The sequence below is a fragment of the Hypanus sabinus genome, chromosome 8, assembly GCF_030144855.1.
Source record: "Hypanus sabinus isolate sHypSab1 chromosome 8, sHypSab1.hap1, whole genome shotgun sequence".
Lineage (NCBI taxonomy): Eukaryota > Metazoa > Chordata > Chondrichthyes > Myliobatiformes > Dasyatidae > Hypanus > Hypanus sabinus.
The window spans coordinates 71856586-71877729 of record NC_082713.1 but is presented as its reverse complement, the minus strand read 5'-3'; the positions used below and the strand labels follow the sequence as shown (position 1 = coordinate 71877729).

General features: G+C 42.1%; 1 protein-coding gene across 1 annotated transcript in view; it reads left to right on the top strand.

The window, feature by feature from the left end:
• clic2 (chloride intracellular channel 2) overlaps nt 1-20886 on the top strand; it is a 30713-nt gene extending 9827 nt beyond the window's left edge. The window contains exons 3-6 of the mRNA XM_059977327.1: nt 7982-8107; nt 13703-13809; nt 16175-16356; nt 20706-20886. Of these exons, the coding sequence (XP_059833310.1) occupies nt 7982-8107; nt 13703-13809; nt 16175-16356; nt 20706-20867 (577 nt within the window). The 3' untranslated portion in view covers nt 20868-20886. The remainder of the gene's footprint in view (nt 1-7981; nt 8108-13702; nt 13810-16174; nt 16357-20705) is intronic.
• The last annotated feature ends 258 nt before the right edge of the window (nt 20887-21144 follow it).

Genomic DNA, 21144 nt, shown 5'->3' with positions numbered 1-21144 from the left:
TGACCTACCAAAATGAACTACTTCACACTTATTGGGTTTGAACTCCATATGCCACTTCTCAGGCTATTTTTACATCCTTTCAATGTCCCGCTGTAACCTTTGACAGCCTCCCACACTATCCACAACACCTCCAACCTTTGTGTCATCAGCAAACTTACTAACCCATCCCTCCTACTCCCCAGCCCTCATACAGGTCATTTATAAAAATCATAAAGAGTAGAGGTTCCAGAACAGATCCCTGAGGCACTCCACTGGTGACGACCTCCATGCAGAATATGACCTGTCCACAACCACTCTTGGCCTTCTGTGGGCAAGCCAATTCTGGACCCACAAAGCAATGTCCCCTTGGATCCTATGCCTCCTTACTTTCTCAAAAGCCTTGCATGGAGTACCTTATCAAATGCCTTGCTGAAATCCATATACACTACGTCTACTGCTCTTTCTTCATCAATGTGTTTAGTGACATCCTCAAAAAATTCTATCAGGCTCGTAAGGCACGACCTGCCTTTGACAAAGCCACATTGACTATTCCTAGTCATATTATACTTCTCCAAATGTTCATAAATCCTGCCTCTCAGGATCTTCTCCATCAACTTACCAACCACTGAGGTAAGACTCACTGGAATATCATTTCCTGGGCTATCTCTACTCCCTTTCTTGAATAAAGGAATAACATCTACAACCCTTCAATCCTCCGGAACCTCTCCTGTCCCCATTGATGATGCAAATACCATCGTCAATCTCCTCCCTTGCTTCCCACAGTAGCCTGGGGTACATCTCATCCAGTTCCGGCGACTTATCCAACTTGATGTTTTCCAAAAGCTCCAGCACATCCTTTTTCTTAATATCTACGCGCTCAAGCTTTTCAGTCTGCTGCAAGTCATCACTACAATCACCAAGATTCTTTTCCATAGTGAATACTGAAGTAAAGTATTCATTAAGTACCTCTGCTATTTCCTCCCGATCCATACACTCTTTCCTACTGTCATACTTGATAGGCCCTATTCTTAATGGTTAAGATTAACCAGCTAGAAAAGTTTTATTCCCCCCACCCCCCACCAAATAATACTTCATTAACCTGTATAAATCAACAATCATCTGATGAGCTGCTGTGCTCAGATACAGACACACACAGCAGAATGTGTATATTCTTTACTGGCTGTGAAGAAGTCAGTCAGAACTGTTTTGTTAAAAAATACAGAATTCCATAAACTAGTTAAATGTTAAAGTAATTAGAATGGGGTCTCAGTGCATTGACATCCATTGGTTACCATTTCCCCTCTACCCCCAGCCCATTCACTAACACTCACTGCTGACGAATGATTTAAGTTATAGAGCTGGTTACAATCACACAATGTTATAAGACCCATTTTAAAGAGTAAGACTCTTAAACCTCACATGTATCATGATAAGCTAAGTCTGCCATTGATTTCAAGGAATAAAACCAGGAAACACTGGAGGTAAAACAGGCAGAACTTTAAAATGTTTAATAAAAACCCAAAGATAGGTCATTGACCTGAACAATTTTTTTCTTGTCTATAATGTCTGCAATACTGAGCATTCCTAGGATTTTCTATTTTCCTTTAGATTTTCAGTGAAAAAACTGTTTTTCTTCTGTATGGGTCTCCCAGTTCTGCACTCAAGAGAAACCATGCGTTTTATATTTTAGGCTGCATTGAGGCTTGCAACCAGAAAGGTTAGCAACAATTGTCAGAACATGACACTTAGCATCCACTTGTCAGTTGCTCTTGAGTCAAGTGAAACTCAGGTGATCACTTCATTAAGTTGTTGGCAATGAAGGATAATCTCAGAGAGCGGTCCTGAAACCATCCTTCTACGTAGTCTTTAACTAATTTTACATCAAAAAATACTGGCCTTCATAATATTCCTGGTGGGAATCAGCAAGAAATGCTGGGTCAATTAATGACGGGGAGAGGATGAGCTGATTAGATTGTGGCATGATCAGCCAGGTTGTGATAAGCAAGAACACATTTCCATTGTCTCCTCTGGGTTCATCGCTTGGTGTGTTGAATCCTATTATATACATAAACATAGTTTCATTAAATATATAATTGAACACAGCCTTACTATTGGTTTTAAAAAAAACTTGATCTCATTTATTTCTGTGTCCAGCTCTTCAGTTATCATCTCTTTCATCTCAATTACTAGAACAGCAGCATAGAGTTCAAGAATTGATATTTTGAGATCTAGTTTGGGAACAAGCTTTGCCTTGCCCAGGATGAATCCAACTTCACTTTCTCCAGCAGTATAATTTTCTGTGTGATCTTCAGGTATCCAACCGCAACAACTTTAGTTGATGCATCCAAGAAGTTGCAGACCTCTTTCTTTCGGGCTGCAGGTAACAGAATTGTTGTATAGGTTCTTGGAATCTTCAAGTCTTTAAGATCCTGAAGGGAAGAACATCACTGCTGGCACTTTTCATGTTTCTCTGTAGGGAATGAAACATCCCATCCACAAGTGGCTGAGGTCAACTCTCTTAACACGAAGTGTCTTTGAATACTGACTGGAGCAGCAAATCCAAGAAAGTGAAATAGGGTGTGGGTAGCTGATACCACACCATGGCACCTAAAGGGTCTTTCGGCATCAGCAGCTTGGAAATTAAGGGTGTCGGTAACAAGTTCCACCCAAGGCCCAGACTGTGCTGCATAGGAGGGAGGTCCTGTCCAAGGTTCTGTAGACTGAGGGATGAGTTGATTCAGGGCCTACTCTCTGTTATTTGGTAGCAGTTGTCATGGAGAGCAGAAAGGAAAGAGAGCTACCCAACAGTTTGACTCATCTTTGCTTAATGCTTTCTTCATGATTTAAAGGAAGATCTGAGCTTCGCTGGAAGGTACTAGCTTATAATCATCTTCTGAGTGACAGAAGTCCAGGTTGCCTTAATCTGGTTGAGAAGAAGTATGTATGTCTGGACACTTGGTTTGCTTGTCTACAATCTTTTCTTTCCTACATATTCTGCTCTCACAGGGTCTGAAATGGTTTGGGCATCATTCTCCAGGATATTAGTCTTAAATGTGCTGATAGTGGGCCGATGAGCACCATTGAGTCAGACTTCATCCACTATGACCCAACCCAGGTCCAATCATCGGGCATAAGATGCATTGTGCCAACCATTGTCCATCCTGATCTGGACTGACCACAATGTCCATTCAGCAGACCCATGTCAGGCTTGCTAGGCCCTCTGCTTCTGGCAAATCATCTTCAGCATCTCTTACCAACCCAGCTCCTGGAACACTAAGATGGACACCTTGTTATGACAGTTCAACCCAGCTGAAGTGGTGATGGACCCTAGGCGCATCATTCCATCCTTGCAGATTCTCGTTCTGATCGTCTGGGATCTTGAGAAACAGATCCGCCAGTCCTTACAGCATGAGCCTGTTCCAACTGCCACAGCTGAGAACTGCACATACATACTACCAGCCATGTATTCCAGGGCACTGCAGTGGGGTTGACTCTTCACCCTTCTCTGGACATTTAGAAACATCACTCTAGATGTTCTGCGATGCTAGTTTTAGCAGCCCAATATGATTGCTGATGTTCGTCACTTTGTTGCTATGTGCCCTCAATGTGCCCAGTCCAGTTCCTCCAACCATCTGTCTTGGGTTTCTGTGGCCTCTACTGGTCCCTCAATGCCTATAGTCCCATATTGTCATGGATATCATCATTAGTTTCCCTCCTTCCGATAGGGTCATTATTATCATGACAGTAGTGGACCAGTTCTGCAAGGCAACCTATTTCATTGCCCTCCCCAAATGTCTGTCAGCTGCTGAGACAGCAGAACAGTTCTCCAATATGTAGTTCACCTCCACGGTTTTCCTCAAGACATTGTGCCAAACTGCAGCCCACAATTCGGCACTCGCTTTTTCTCCCTTCTCCATGTCTCAGTGAGTTTGTTCTCTATGATATGCAAACCTATGGTCTGTCAGAAAAAAGACACGTTGAGAAGTTTCTGCAATGCTTTGTTACCAATAACCTTTTGATATGGAAGAAGTATTTTCTCTGGGCCAAACTGCCTCACAATTTATACACTTCCTCTGCCATGATATGTAACCCTTTGAAGTGCTTCATGGCTACCAATCCCTATTGTTCTCCATGGAGGAAACAGCGATGGAGGTCCCATCACCAGGGCTTGGTTTGCCACTGCTGCAATGCCTAGAAGAAGGCACTGAGGGCCATCCTAGTTACCAACTGCACATACTGCCACCAGGCCAACTGCTGGTAGTGCCCAGCCAGATTACTTCCACCTGGGGACTGAGATCTGCAACTGCACATCGACCCTGGCAAGCTCTTGCCCTGGTTCATTGATCACATCAAGATCACCGATCGCATCAGTCCTGTCAGTTACCATCTCCATATGTCACCATCCCTCAGGATCACACCTCCCTTCCATGTAACCCATCTCAAGCCTGTTATTCACAGAGCTGCTAACCCACCTGAGCCTGCACCTTTGGTACCTTGGATGGCAGAAGGTGGTCCGGTGTGCAAGATTCGCTGGGTGATGGATTTCTGTTGTCCTGGATGGGGCGTGCAGTATCTGGTTGACTGGGAAGGATGTGGCCTGAAGAGAGATCTTGCGTGCCATCCAGTTTGGATCCATCACTCATCAAGAGTTCCATCAGACCCACCTAGATCGTCCTGGGCCATCAAGTGTCAGTCATAGGAGGGGGTTTCCTGTCAGACCTGTACATGTGTCACCTGTAGCTTATTTAAACTCAGCTCTCATCCACATCACCCATCAAACCAGCCAGCCTCAACCAGTTGCTCCTAGCCTTCTGATATCTTGTTGTCTTGTCATGTTAAGTATCCATTCTCTCCTGTTTTGTGACTCTTCATGGCTTGTTGTTTTGCAGTTTGTTATTAAAGTTATTGCTCGCCACTAAATCATCTCCACTGCTCTGCATCTGGGTCAAGCCACCTCAGCAGTTCCTGACAGGATAGGGGACATAATGCTTTATTTAATATTTAAAACCTTCAGTTATCCACTGTTTGTGCATATTGGTCAGTAGTTTCTCCACTACGGGGTTTATTCCTCTTGCTGTGTCCAAGGAACTCTGTCCTTGTAGGTAACCTATGCTTTTGTGGCTTGTTCTTCTGCAACAGATCTGTGAGCTTTTCTAACTTCTACGGTTTCTTGTGTGAGAGCTTTGGAAAATTATCGAGTCTACTGAAGAGAGACTCTTTTATTGCCTGTGAAGAGCTGCAGCATTTGTCCAGTCTCTGCCACAGCATTTGTAAACCTGCAGCTGGATTATTAATGTGAACTGCCCTAACCCTTCCAGCATGTTGCAGTGACTCCCCATCAAGCCACCTACAGAGAAGATCTCGCTCTGCACTAGGTTTGATACTTGGTCCTTGGGCAGCATTGCAAAAACTTGACTTCCAGGACAGATTACTGGCAGACTGATTGATGAACACTTTCACTTCTCCTGTGACTAGGTCTCAACGAGCCAGATACCAAGCCAAATCTAATGCACCTGCAGCTCCTGCATGAGAGCATTGTGGAGACTGGCTTGCCAAATGTGTGTCCTCGGATGGATAAAAGTTCAGTCTGTCCCTGTCTGTTTGGCTGAGGTTGGCATCAGTAGTAACTCTTGTCTGAGGTCTTTGTTGTGGTGGAACTCCAGATGGGGATGTTGTGGCCTTTGGCGCTGTAGGCCTTGTTTGTCAATACCTGGCCTATGTGAAAGGCATATTGGCCTCCTACTGTAGACAGCTACTCCATGCAAAAGCTAGAGCACTTTTTTCTAGCCAAAAAGCATTTGAACATATTCTTTAGTAAGATGATTTGGCTGCTGTGATGGCAAAGCATAAATGATTCCAGTTACAGTTTCACAGTGGTCTAAATCAGCAGCTGCTCTTAATACACTTTTGCTTTTGCTGAGGTGGCCACAACTTATGCTCTTCCTTCAGCACAGTTAACATAACCTCTCCACTTGCCCTGTCTCCATGTCTATACATGCTTTCTCCATGTCTAATTGAACTTGCTCCATTTCTATATGAGCTTTCTCTGTTTGCATCTCAACTCTGCGCTGAGCACACGCTGCTTTCATTCTAGCTGCTTCAGCTTTGGTGTGAGCTTCTGTTGCAATTATACAAATTGTGGTTCAAAGGTCAAGTTTAATGTCAGAGCAGTGTATACAACATACATCCTGAAATGCTTTTTCTTCGCAAAACATCCACAAAAACAGAAGTGCTCCAAAGATTGAATGACAGTTAAATGTGAGAACACCAAAGCTCCCCCAGCTCCCCTCTTTCATGTGTATGCGGCAGCAAGCAATGATCCCTCTCCCCCCCACCAGCAAAAATAAACGTGCATCAGTACAGTCACCAAGCCCAAGCATGTGCTAAGCAATAGCAAAGACACAGACCAAAGTTACCCCAAAAGCTTCGCATTTCATCCAAAATTTGACAACCCACATGTTCTCTCTCTCCCTGGCAATGGCGAGGGAGGTGTCCCCCATTTTCACAGCGAGTGGGAAACATAACAACAACCTAACACACACAAAATGCTGGTGGAACACTGCAGGCCAGGCAGCATCTATAAGGAGAAGCACTGTCGACGTTTCGGGCCGAGACCCTTCGTCAGGACTGAAACAGGGCTTCTTGGCCCGAAACGTCGACAGTGCTTCTCCTTATAGATGCTGCCTGGCCTGCTGTGTTCCACCAGCATTTTGTATGTGTTTGTTTGAATTTCCAGTATCTGCAGATTTCCTCGTGTTTGCTCTTTAAATAAAAACAACCTGCTGGTTTACAATCTTAAAAGTCCGTTTCGTTGCTTTTTTCGAACACTGTGTCCGAAGATCGCAAAGACCTCAGGTCTTTGGGCCCTCAGTGAAAGATTTTCTGGCCTCCCTGATGACACACGAGTTTCCAGCCACGACACTAACCCTCGATCCGCCCGTCTGCAGACCCCCGAAATCTTAGGCTTCCAAACACGATCAAGACTCTCAGGCCAAACCCTTAGCATGTCAAATAACGGCCAGTCATGGAACCTCAAGATCGGGTCCCATTCCCGCAAAGAACCAAAGCCTGTGTGTAACTCCAGGTCAGGGTCTTCAAAAGAACCCTGAAAAACAAAAATAAAGATATTGAAGGTAGAAATAGAGCTGTTTTGGAAGATACAAGCAAAGGAGCTGCCATTAGGCGCCATCATCCCTCCTAAGATCAAGCTTTGTTCAAGCTTTCCAAATGAGCCACATTGTCACCTGATTTCCGGATCTTGGTGATCAATATTGATTGGGAAGATAGCTGACATTATCACCTGTGACATTCAGACGCATCTCCAGTCCATGGGTGACATCTTTGAAGATGAGTTATCTTTTCAGTCTACCGCCCTTACATGTATGTACAGAACGATGCCGAGAGAGAAGTTTTCTTCAGGGTTTTCAATGAGACTTTTTACTTGTGAAAAGATCTTGCTGTTCCAAGGGCATATAAAGTGGATGGAGATGAATGTCTTCCCAATGTGTGGCTTCAAGTCAAATCAACAGGAAATTATATCAAAAACTGTTTATAAACAGGAAGTGATGCTCATATATAATGAGCTGTCCAACTGAAGGCTAGAACAACCTATGATTAACAGTGTTAATTTAAAGCTGACCTGACATATGGACTTCTCTCTCTATTGTTGCCACTTCTCTGTTTCAAGTTACCATATTAGTTTAAGGGTGTCTATAGCTAAGCACTTCTCGCTCCTCAGGAGAGAAATTAACATTGAATATTAACTCTAGTGTTGGCTCTCGTGCTTATATGACATTTGGAACCACATGGATTGAGTATAAGTTGTATAATGTATTGCAGCATTTTGAAACACGGCATTTCAGAATATTCAGCAGAATTTGTCACTGGCGATTAGCAATGAGTAGGGTCTTTTATTTGTATCTGAGATATTTTGCATTCTTACCTCCACTCCTTACTGGAGTCACATATTTCAATCAACTTACACCTCTTCCAATTCTCACAGGAGACCTGCAGAATTGCTCCATCTAGCTCCAGGCACCAATCCACCATTTCTTATTTTCAATGGGGAATTAAAAACTGATTTCATCAAGATTGAAGAGTTTCTTGAAGAGACATTGGCTCCACCCAGGTATAAAATATAGAATATAATATAAATGAAGCTGTAATATTAATATTAAATACTTTAACCCTGTTAGATGCTCTTGAAGTTTGCTCGCTGTAGTGGTTTAGGGAATCACTAGAATATGTGACAAGAAATGGTTTAATTTAGAATTCATTTTAAATGGTTATTTGGAGCTGACTGGCTGAAGGGCTTGTTTCTATTTTGTATTACTCTGTGACTTCCACAAGGCTTCATCAGATCAAGCATAAATATGTAAATAGAGTACAGCTATTATGATAGTATGATATTCTGACAATATGCTATCTGATTATTTAGAAATTATTGCAGTGTTAAGCTAGCTATTTTCTTATTTCTTTTCTGAAATTACAAGTTTACTTTTCCTACTTTCCATGTTTTTGACTTTGGATTAACTTGGATTACATTGAACTTTGGCCAAAACTATTATCCAAAATGGCCTGATTGATATGAGAAAGGTACAGATGAACAATACCATCCATTTTCCTTTAATCTTTGTATCTGTTGAGTTCCCTACCATAACCTCAAATCCAAACTACATGGCTCTTTCATTCTTACATGGGTCTAGCTGAGTTGTAATAGATAGTTAGAAAATGTATCAGTTTTATGTAATTTCCTAGTTTTCTATTGTACAAACGTACTGAACCAGTCAGGGTGTTACATGAGATTCCTCAATAATGTAGAGTGAGATATCAACTATCTACCACCAACAAAGTTAACAGCAAGGAATCCAGTTATCTTCTTGACACAATTGCTCATTCAACCTCAACCAAACTGGTCCAGTTTTGAAGGAAGTTCTTGCAAATCCCCTTTTGCTAATGACAGGTTGGTTTGAGCTACCAATTTACTACTACAGGGAGATGGCAAATATCTCTTCATTCATGATCAATTGCCATGTGAGCTAAATTCTAAAGAGCAACCAGAAAAAAAGTGTTTTCAAGTTTTCTAAATCACCTGTCAAAAAGATTTGTTTACTGGATGAATGGGTGAGAAAGTATTTGGCTACTTATGTTGTCAATTGAATGACATCATTTTGGTAATTCGGAGCAAGAGGGCTGTGGGTGAATGGCTGATTTCCAGAGCGAAGGTGGTTTTTTACTATTTGAGGTAAAAGAGGCAAGACTATGCAGGTGCGTGACGTCAGCCAGTAGAGTGCAAAAGATTTAAAAAGAAGACTGCCATATCTAGTGGGCAGCGTTGGGAGCGGGCAGTGAAGTAAGAGGCAGCAGAGTGATAGGGCTTTGGATCAACGGGCTTAGACAGTAACAGGATGAGGCAAGGCCTATGTTATTTGTGGAAAGGAGGAAGTACGTATGTGAGGCCAGTTTTCTGTTCTCTGTGTCAGATGTGGGAGGTCCTGGAGTCTCCCAGCCCCCTAGATAACCATATCTGCATCTCCTAAGGGACCGTTAGGGAACTGGAGATGCAGCTCAATGACCTTCGTCTAGTCAGGGAGAGCGAGGAGGTGATAGAGAGGAGTTATAGGCAGGTGGTCACACCTGGGCCATGGGAGACAGACAAGTGCGTAACAGTCATGAGAAGGAAGGGGAAGAGGCAGGTACTAGAGAGTACCCCTGTGGCTGTACCTCTTGACAAAAAGTACTCCTGTTTTACTGTTGGGGGGGACAGCCTACATCGAGGAAGCAACAGTGGCTGTGCCTCTGGCACAGAATCTGGCCCTGTGGCTCAGAAGGGTAGGGAGAGGAAGAGGAAGGTAGTAGTGATAGGGGACTCTATAGTCAGGGGGTCAGACAGGCGATTCTCTGAACGCAGGAAAGAAACTCGGATGGTAGTTTGCCTCCCAGGTGCCAGGGTGTTCCAGATCGTGTCCAAGATATTCTGTAGTGGCAGGGAGAACAGTCAGAGGTTGTGGTACATATTGGTACCAATGACATAGGTAGGAAAAGGGAAGAGGTCCTGAAAGAAGACTACAGGGAGTTAGGAAGGAAGTTGAGAAGCAGGACTGCAAAGGTAGTAATCTCGGGATTACTGCCTGTGCCACGCAACAGTGAGAATAGGAATAGGATGAGGTGGAGTATAAATGCGTGGCTGAGGGATTGGAGTAGGAGGCAGGGATTCAGATTTCTGGATCATTGGGACCTCTTTTGGGGCAGGTGTGACCTGTACAAAAAGGATGGGTTGCACTTGAATCCCAGGGGGACCAATATCCTGTTGGGGAGGTTTGCCAAGACTACTGGGGAGAGTTTAAACTGGAATTGTTGGGGGGTGGGAACCAAACTGAAGAGACTGGGGAAGAGGAGGTTGGCTCACAAATAGAGAAATCTTGTAGACAGTGCGAGAGGGAGGATAGGCAGGTGATTGAGAAGGGATGCACTCAGACCGAAGGTTTGAGATGTGTCTATATTAACGCAAGGAGTGTTGTGAACAAAGCAGATGAGCTTAGAGCGTGGATCAGAACTTGGAGATATGATGTGGTGGCCATTACAGGTACTTGGATAGCTCAGGGACAGGAATGGTTACTTCAAGTGCTGGGTTTTAGATGTTTCAGAAAGGACAGGGATGGAGGTGAGGGCATGGCACTGTTGATCAGAGATGGTGTCACGGCTGCAGAAAAGGTGGACGTCATGGAGGGATTGTCTATGGGGTCTCTGTGGGTGGAGGTTAGGAACAGGAAGGAGTCAATAACTTTACTGGGTGTTTTTTATAGGCCACCCAATAGTGACAGGGATACTGAGGAGCAGATATGGAAACACTTCCTGGAAAGGTGTAACAATAACAGAGTTGTCATGATTGGAGATTTTAATTTCCAAAATATAGATTGGCATCTCCCTAGAGCAAGGGGTTTATATGGGGTGGAGTTTGTTAGGAGAGTTCAGAAAGGTTTCTTGAAACAATATATAGATAAGCCTACAAGAGGAGAGGCTGTACTTGATCTGGTATTGGGAAATGAACCTGGTCAGGTGTCAGATCTCTCAGTGCAAGAGCATTTTGGAGATAGTGATCACAATTCTATCTCCTTTACAATAGCATTTGAGAGGGATAGGAACAGACAAGTTAGAAAAGCATTTAATTGGAGTAAGGGGAATTAAGAGGTTATCAGGCAGGAAATTGGAAGCTTAAATTGGAAACAGATGTTCTCAGGGAAAAGTAAGGAAGGAATGTGACAAATGTTCAGGGGATATTTGAGTGGAGTTCTGTATAGATATGTTCCAATGAGACAGAGAAGTTATGGTAGGGTACAGGAATCGTGCTGTACAAAGGCTGTAATAAATCTAGTCAAGAAGAAAAGAAAAGCTTACGAAAGGTTCAGAGTGCTAGGTAATGTTAGAGATCTAGCAGATTATAAGGCTAATAGGAGGGAGTTTAAGAAAGAAATTAAGAGAGCCAGAAGGGGCCATGAGAAGGCCTTGGTGGACAGGATTAAGGAAAACCCTAAAGCATTCTTCAAGTATGTGATGAGGAAGAGGATAAGACATGAAAGAATAGGACCTATCAAGTGTGGCAGTGGGAAAGTGTGTGTGGAACCAGAGGAAATTTCAGAGGTACTTAATGAATACTTCAGTATTCACCATGGAAAAGGATCTTGGTGATTGTAGTGATGTCTTGCAGCAGACTGAAAAGCTTGAGCATGTAGATATTAAGAAAGAGCATGTGCTGGAGCTTTTGGAAAACATCAAGTTGGGTAAGTCGCTGGAACTGGATGAGATGTACCCCAGGCTATTGTGAGAGGCAAGGGAGGAGATTGCTGAGCCTCTGGCAATTGTCTTTGCATCATCAATGGTAACAGGTTCCAGAGTATTGGAGGGTTGCGGATATTGTTCCTTTATTCAAGAAAGGGAGTAGAGATAGTCCTGGAAATGATAGATCAGTGAGCCTTACCTCAGTGGTTGTTAAGTTGATGGAGAAGATCCTGAGAGGCAGGATTTATGAACATTTGGAGAGGTATAATATGATTAGGAATAGTCAGTATGGCTTTGGCAAGGGCAGGTCATGCCATACGAGGCTGGTTGAATTTTTTGAGGATGTGACTAAACACATTGATGAAGGAAGAGCAGTAGATGGAATGTATTTGACAAGGTACCCCATGCAAGGCTTATTGAGAAAGTAAGGAGGCATGTGATACAAGGGGACATTGCTTTGTGGATCCAGAACTGGCTTGCCCACAGAAGGCAAAGAGTGGTTGTAGACAGGTCATATTCTGCATGGAGGTCGGTCACCAATGGGGTCCCTCAGGGATCTGTTCTGGGACCCTTACTCTTCGTGATTTTTATAAATGACCTGAATGAGGAAGTGGAGGGATGTGTTAGTAAATTTGCTAATGACAGAAAGGTTAGAGGTGTTGTGGATAGTGTGGAGGGCTGTCAGAGGTTACAGCGGGGCATTGATAGGATGTAATACTGGTCTGAGAAGTGGCAGATGGAGTTCAACCCAGATAAGTGTGAAGTGGTTCATTTTGGTAGGTCAAATATGATGGCAGAACATAGTACTAATAGTAAGACTCTTGGCAATGTGGAGGATCAGAGAGATCTTGGGGTCTGAGTCCATAGGACACTCAAAGCTGCTGTGCAGGTTGATTCTGTGGTTAAGAAGTCATATAGTGCATTGGCCTTCATCAATCATGGGACTGAGTTTAGGAGCCGAGAGGTAATGTTGCAGCTATATAGGACCCTGGTCAGACCCCACTTGGAGTCCCGTGCTCAGTTCTGGTTACCTCACTACAGGAAGAATGTGGAAACGATAGAAAGGGTGTAGAGGAGATTTACAAGGATGTTGTCTGGATTGGGGAGCATGCCTTATGAGAATAGGTTAAGTGAACTCAGCCTTTTCTCCTTGGAGCGATGGAGGATGAAAGGTGACCTTATACAGGAGTATAAGATAATGAGAGGCATTGATCATGTGGATAGTCAGAAACTTTTTCCCAGGGCTGAAGTGGTTGCCACAAGAGGACACAGGTTTAAGGTGCTGGGGAGCAGGTAGAGAGGAGATGTCAGGGGTAAGTTTTTTACTCAGAGAGCAGTGAGCGTGTGGTATAGGCTGTCGGCAACAGTGGTGGAGGTGGATACGATGGGGTCTTTTAAGAGACTTTTGGATAGGTACATGGAGCTAGAAAAATAGTGAGTGATGGGTAACCCTAGAAATTTCTAAGGTACATGTTCAGCACAGCTTTGTGGGCTGAAGGGCCTGAGAATAAGAGGTCAGTTATTTAAAACAGAGTTGAGGAAGAGCTTCTTCTCCCAGAGAGTTGTGCAGGTGTGGAATGCACTACCTCAGAAGACGGTGGAGGCCAATTCTCTGGATGCTTTCAAGAAGGAGCTAGATAGATATCTGATGGATAGGGGAATCAAGGGATATGGGGACAAGGCAGGGACTGGGTATTGATAGTGAATGATCAGCCATGATCTCAGAATGGCGGTGCAGACTCGAGGGGCCGAATGGTCTACTTCTGCACCTATTGTCTATTGTCTATTGTGCAGTAGGTTTTCTACGTTTCTGTTTTGGAACTTTGTCACATTTGAGCAATAATAACAAAGATTTTGCAAATAGGTACAGAATCTTTGAAATGTATGATCTCAATTTTGATGTAAGATGAATTGTTACTGACAATGAACTGTCATTTTCCATCAGTTACCCACATCTCACACCACGTCAACCAGAATCGTATCATGCTGGCAGTGATGTCTTTGCCAAGTTTTCAGCATACATCAAGAACACAAGTAAAGTTGCCAATGAAAGTAAGATTTACTGTTGCAATTAATTAATATGAAACTCAGTTTGTACCACCAGGAATAGTTTCAGATGATGTGCAAAATGCTGTATATTAACTCTTGAGGGTTTAAGTTAATGAAAACAAAAAGTTAACATTTTTGTGTTAATCACATTATTTTTAAGGCAAAGTGCTGAAGGAACACATTATCAAAGTAGAAATAGGTGTAGGCCGCAGCTCCTTGAAGTTGTTCTGCTGTTCAATAAGATTTTGTTTGATTTGACTGTAGCATCCATTCCAGATGCCTGCTTATTCTCAATGCACTAGAACCTTTCAGCCTCCTCTTCATCTACCTTGGCCTGAAAAGTATCCAAAAGTTCCATTTCATCTATTCTTTAAGGAAGCAAACTCCAATGACTCACAACCAGTTGAGGGAGAAAAGAAATATCCTACTCTGCTCTAAGTGGGCCATTGCTACAGGGACAGCTAATTCAGTTCTGTCTTGAGAGATTGCTTATGAGGGAGAAATCAGCAGGGGGAAAGTGTCTTTAGTGTGCATACAAAAATTCTAATCAAAATCAAGCTCTCCAAAGATTAGCAGCAGAACTGAATAAAGAAGACACTTAAAGCAGCCATTGGGGTAATGAAAGCCAGTGCCTTTGGTGAAGACTGTAACCAGCTTGGTTCTATCTGTTGCAAGCTCACAATATTGCACCCATTTGTAAGTATTGGAAAAGTCCATCGACTAGGCCCCTGTGCTGGTACCATAACTACATTCGCTTGCTGCACTACTCACAGGATGGGTTGCTATAGAGCCATAGAGCAATACGGCACACATACCCACGCTGACTACAGTGGCCACCTGGCCCGTTGCAATTTCTTACCCTCATCCCCATGAGCTTTTTTAATTATACTACTGTATCCGCCTCAACCATTTCTTCTGGCAGCATATTCCATACACTTACCACCCTCTGCATGAAAAGTTGTCCCTCAGAGTCCTTTTAAATCTTTCCCCTCTCACACTAAATCATTGTCCCCAAGTTTCAGTCGTATATCTTGGCGAAATGACTATTACCATCACCCCTATTTATGTCTCTCATCCTTTTAAACACTTCTATAAGGTCACCCCTCACTCTCCTACATTCCAGGGAATAAAGACCTAACACGACCAATTTCTCCCTGTAACTCAGACCTTCTAGTCCTTTTAAAATACTCAGAACTCTTCTTAACACTCTTTCAGTGTAACCGTGTCTTTTCTATAAAAGGAGATTAGTACTGTACATAGTACACCAAGTGCAGTTGACATAATGTTCCAGCTTCTATACTCGGTGTCTGAACGTGGCCAGTCTCTCCCCACAGCTCAGGCAGATGAAGGCCAGTATGCTAAGCACCCTTTTCACTCCCTTCTCTACTATAATGCCACTTTCTATGAGCTGGAGATCTGTTTTTATGAGTCCCTCTGTTCCATTATACTGCCTAGTACCCTACTATTCCGGTATAAGTCCTACATTGGTTTTACTTTTCAAAGTGTATCACTATCTGCATTGAAATCCACCTGCACTCCCTGGCCCACTTCCCCAGTTGATCAAGGTCCCACTGTAATGTACGCTAATCTTCTTCATTATAAACACCATCTCCTAATTCCACATCATCTGCATACTTTTTGACCAAGCTTTGCACATTTGCATCCACATTATTTATATAAACAATGAATAGTGACATTCCCTACAATGATCTGTGCCAAGGTCGTTGTCCCGCGCCCTCTCACAAGGCGAGGCAGAATGTGAGTGGCTACCAGGCCACACCCTGAAGCCCCAGAAACAGCAACACCCTGTGAGATTTTGACAACTCACTGGGATCAAAATTTCCTTCACTGACCTCAATTCATCAGGTATTTTGAAACATTTGAAAAGAATCAAAGTGGAATAAGTTTGAAAATTATTTTTAAAAATAAATGATTTTAGTTAAAATCATATTACAACATTTAATTAAAAGAATAAATATATTGGAAAATTTTAAAAAAGAAGCAGCTAAAATGACTTTTTAAAGAAAGTCCACAACCATGTTCAACTGATTGGGGTTGTCAATGATTCATCAGCCAGCTATGTCTATGACTTCTTTCCAATCTCTCAACTCTATTCATTTCCAAACTACCATGGGGCACAGGAGGTCTAATGTGTCAGCAGCAAACATCAAGCACATTCCTCATAACTCTATTGTAGTGCCCTGACACAGAAGTGGAAGTTACATTGAACAGCAATGACTATTCTCTGCAGAACCAATGCCCACCCACTGCTGCCCAATCCATTATTAACATGCCCTGACTCAGATAAATACAGCAGTTTTTACAGCATACCCTCGCATGGCTAACCCTCATCCTTGGCTCACTGTAGAATTTGAAACTGCTTTGCTGAAGGAGCTGAAAAGATTGGACAACTACCTGAAAGAACCTCTTCCTGATGAAATTGATGCCAACAGCACAGAGACTGTTCTTGTCTCCAAAAGAAAATACCTGGATGGAAATGAGCTCACACTGGCCGACTGCAACCTGTTACCTAAGCTTCATATCATCAAGGTAACATTTCAAACATCATTCTTGAATGAAGTAATGCAGGCTTTTTTTTTTCTCTTTAATGTACGACTGGAATTACAGAATAGTATAGACTCAATTTATTGTGTAATCCACTTGTATAGTTTAAGAATCAATTTTATCAAGGAGCCAGTCAAAGGTATTTAATTTAGTAAATTTCTTCAAAAGCTAAAAGCTATTATTCTATCTGTTAACAAAATTTTCAATCCTGTAAATATCCGAGGTTGTTCAATAAAGCATTTGTGGGCTGAACTGTATTTGGCCTCACTGTGCTGAAGAAAGAAAAAATGTGGAACCAGCTTCACATTACAGATATCCAACTACTTGTCCCACAGGCCCTAACTGGGTCAGCTGTCTGCCTGGATTAGCCAAATAAGTAACCTTTCTTGAGCAGAGTTACTTTGGAAAAGTCACACAGGAACCTACGATGGTCAAAAAATGTATACTTTTGGGGCTTTTGTGTCTATTGGGGCCATTGCACTTGGAAGATTTTTACCATCTCTAACCGATTGTCTCATTAGGCCTAATAAAAATTGTTTTAAAAGTAGCAGACCTTATCCATCTCTGTAAAGAAAGAGTCAGTGAATAAAAAGCCATTTAAAAAGATGCCCCATCATTTCCTTCATAGCTGTAACTGAAGGTATATTAACAGCTTTCAGACAACAAGCCCCTCTCAACAACATCAATTAGTGTTTAATAATTGCAAGTGTTCAGTCAGATTTTGGACAAAATGTAAACATATTTCCAAATTAAGAACAAAAGATGATCATTCTAAACACTGCACAATGCAATTACCTGCCATTTGCAACAAATGCTGAGGATTGAGTGCTCAGTGTGGACAGCAAACATGGTCGTAAGGTCTTCTTGAAGAGACCAGAATTCCCTACTGACGGAATCTACCGGAAAACCAGTGTGGATTGAAAGCAGGTTGCTCCATGACCCTCTTTCACTCGCCGCCTGGTAAAAAAAAAGTCGTGAACAGGCTCCTGTTTCTGTATCTGTTGTTGGTTTCACTGAAAAGTTATGACACAGGCAGATATTCGGCCTATCATACTGGTGCCAGCTAAAAGCAGAGCTACCCAATTTGATCAGTAGTCCGGACACCAGAGATTTTCAAGTTTATATCCAGGTAATTGTTTTAAAATGTAGGGATTTAAATTTTGCTTCTACTGCCCTGTTGGAAGTGAGGTCCAGACCCCTATTTAGTCCAAATGAAGAAAACTTCTTTCACCTAATCCTTCCAAATATTTGTGATCCTACAATTCACAATTCAACCTATATCCCCCAATTTTTGATCTCTCAGCTAAAGTTAATAAATCACTCTTTTTCACTTTATCCAGTGTGGATAATTTTATACACCTCAGCTTCCTCTGTTGCAAAACAAAGTTAACTATTCCAATCTTAAACAGAAGAGATTATGCAGATGCTGGAAACCCAGAGTAACACATAAAAATTGCTGGAGGAACTCAATAGATCAGGCAGTCTTTAAGGAAAGGAATAAAGAGTCAATGTTTTGGGCTGAGACTCCTCATCAGGACTGTATGTGTTAGCTATTCCAATCACTATATTTAGCCATAGTTCCAGTTAACTAGCAAAAATTCCCTTGACACGGATGGCTGGCATTGCGTCTACAGGATCTTTCTGAAAATCTGTTTCCCAGAAGAAGTACTCTGCTCATTCCAGGAGGTCCAAGAGGAAGTGAAGGCCACAATCCAGGATCCAAACCATGACCTGAGAGTTACTGGGAGGAAGCAAAGCTACAACTGATGATGGTTATCATCATCTGACTCATTATGTTCCAGATCATATGACACAGGCATTCATGGTCTTCTATCTGTCTTTAATCTGAGAAGTTCTAAGCAGCTCTTCAAAATTTTAGCCTGTCCTTCCCTTGATGTATCTCATGAATGTCATGCACTGTCAACTGCGACCTTTTTCCCCATCAATTTTCCCCGTTGCTATTTAGAAAGCTAAGTTAGCATTGATAACTTTGTCATCTTCTGCATAGGTATTCTTTCCAAAATAAAAAGGCAGTAGCCTCTTCAACTGCAGACAATTTCAGAGCTAAGGACATATCAGTATTCTGGGTCTGTCCTTCACAAAATGCACTGCAAGCTGTCTCGGAATTACCCGATGAATTCAGATCTTGATGAACAGGTTCCCTGATAGACATAGAGATATAGAAAACCTACAGCACAATACAGACCCTTTGGCCCACAAAGCTGTGTCGAACATGTCTTTACCTTAGAAATTACCTAGGGTTACCCATAGCCCTCTATTTTTCTAATATACAAATTACCATGATGCTCAGAAACAAAACACCAGGATACCAAGAACTCTAACAAAATCTGTCCATTATAAAATTATGGTCAACACGAATTTCTTATTGCTAATTTGGCTCAAACCTTTCTTACCATTTCATTCAGTCTAGATAAGGCATGATGTGAAAATTGGTAAAAACATGTCAGTTTCTGCAATTTCCTATAGTGTCATTGAGCACAGAAACAGGCCTTTCAGCCCACCAAGACTATACTGACTTTTTGCCCACCTGCACTAATCCCATTTGCCAGTATTATGTCCATATGCCTATATGCCTTGCCTATTTAGGTGTATGTCTACAGGCCTTTTGCAACATGATCTTGATATCAACCACTGTCTGCATGAAAAACATTACCTCTTAAATCATCTTTAAAACTCCTTAAAACTGTACTCATTTGTTTTTGATACCACCATCATGCGAAAAAGATTCTGACTGTTTACCCTATCTATATACTTCTATCAGATCACATCTCAGCTTCCTTTGTTCCAGTGAAAAGAAATCTAGCTTATCCAATCTCCTCCCATAACTCTACTCCTCATTTCTGAAACAACAAGCTGGTAATGTGGTACAGGAAGATGACCACACAGTAGGCTTGTTGCATTCCATTTCTTTATAGCTACTTTCCACCTTCGCCGTTGCAGAAAACAAGTTTTCAGACTCCGTGAAGTCTCATGGAATTAATGAATTGCCATCAGTGAGACCCTTGAGTTATCTAGCCTGCAATCTATGCGATAATGTGAGAGGTTTCCTCCTGGGACATGTCCAGAGCTTATGTCAAGTTTATGTGTGGAAGGCTGTTTGCCACAATCAGCTCAACTGCCCAGGGCACAGAGGAAGTGGAAGCATTCATGTTGTGACTTTGCCAGCAAAGTTTTTAAGAAATTCATGATCCAGAGGTCTGGGAAAGCTGGGTGACCATGAAGCTGACCTGAGAGGCTTCCATCAGGAAGGCTCCTTACTCACAGATTACACTGTTCTCCCACTTCATAGAGTTTCAGAATGTTATTGTGTCATCTTCTAGTTTTCAAGATACCTGTTGCCTTCATTATATGGTATGGCAATTCTGTTAGCTTAAAACAAGATATTTTGCTTACAATGCAAATGATCCGAGAGCGAATATCTTAAAGTACTGAATGGATTCTGACATTAGCACACATTTGATTTTTTTTTAAAAAACATGAATGTTTATTCTTTTTCCCTCTTTAATTCCACCGGACAAAAGTTAGTTTGCAAAACTTACTTGTCTGACCCAAAATCAAGCGTACTGTTCCTTACTTAACATACATTCAGTGGTCACTTTATTAAGAACCTCCTGTGCCTAATAAAGTGGCCATTTGGAGTGTGTTTGTGGTCTTCTGCACATGTAGCCCATCCAGTCCAAGTCTGGACATGTTGCATGTTCAGAGATGCTCTTCTGCATGCCGCTATTGTAACGCATAGTTACTTGAGTTATTGTTGCCTTCCCGTCAGCTTGAACCAGTCTGGGCATTTTCCTCTGACCTCCCTCATTAACAAGGCATTCTCTCCCACAGAACTGCCATTCACTGGCTGTTTCCTTTTTTAAACCATTCTCTGTAAACTCCTAAGACTGCTGTGCATGAAAATCCAAGGAGATCAGTATTTTCTGATATACTCAGACCACCCAGTCTGGCACCAATAAACATTCTATGGTCAAAGTCACCAAGATCACAATTCTTCCCCATTCTGATGTTTGGACTGAACAACAACTGAGCTTCTTGAGCACGTCTGCATGCTATTTATGTATTGAGTTGCTGCTACATACTTGGCTGATCAGATATTAGCATTAACGGGCAGCTGCACATAATAAAGTGGCGACTGAGTGTATGTCCAGGTCTCGTTACATGCATATGTGGGTTAACTCTTTGAATGTTTATGCAGAAACTTTGAAGTTAATAACTCATCTCCTTCTACCTTAGGCCATGAACTTATCAATTACCCCTTGTACTTCCTTCAGTGCTAAAGTAACATTGGATTTGTCTGGGCTCTTCTGCAGGTGGCTGCCAAGAAATACCGGAATTTTGAGATTCCTAAAGAAATGTCTTCTCTCTGGCGTTATCTGAAAAATGCATATGAGCGAAGTGAATTCAAGTGTACCTGTCCATCCACTGAAGAGATTGAAAGGGCCTACGCCGATATTGCCAAAGAAATGCAATGATGATAACTGACTCACATTGTACAGCAGAATCCCAGTGTACGGAAGTACCCAATTGTATTCTTTGAATACAGAAGTATGATAGAAATCTGTTTTGCTTTTGAGCATTGATAGCCCACTGCCTGTTAAATGTAGCTTGGTCGCTTTATGTTAAAAGCACTTATCCTATACTCTGGATCGTCTACTTATAAAATTATATTTTGGAGGAACATATTAAATTTATTTTGTTAGAAATGCAGAACATTCAAAAAAACAAAAACATAGAAAGAGGAACATCTAT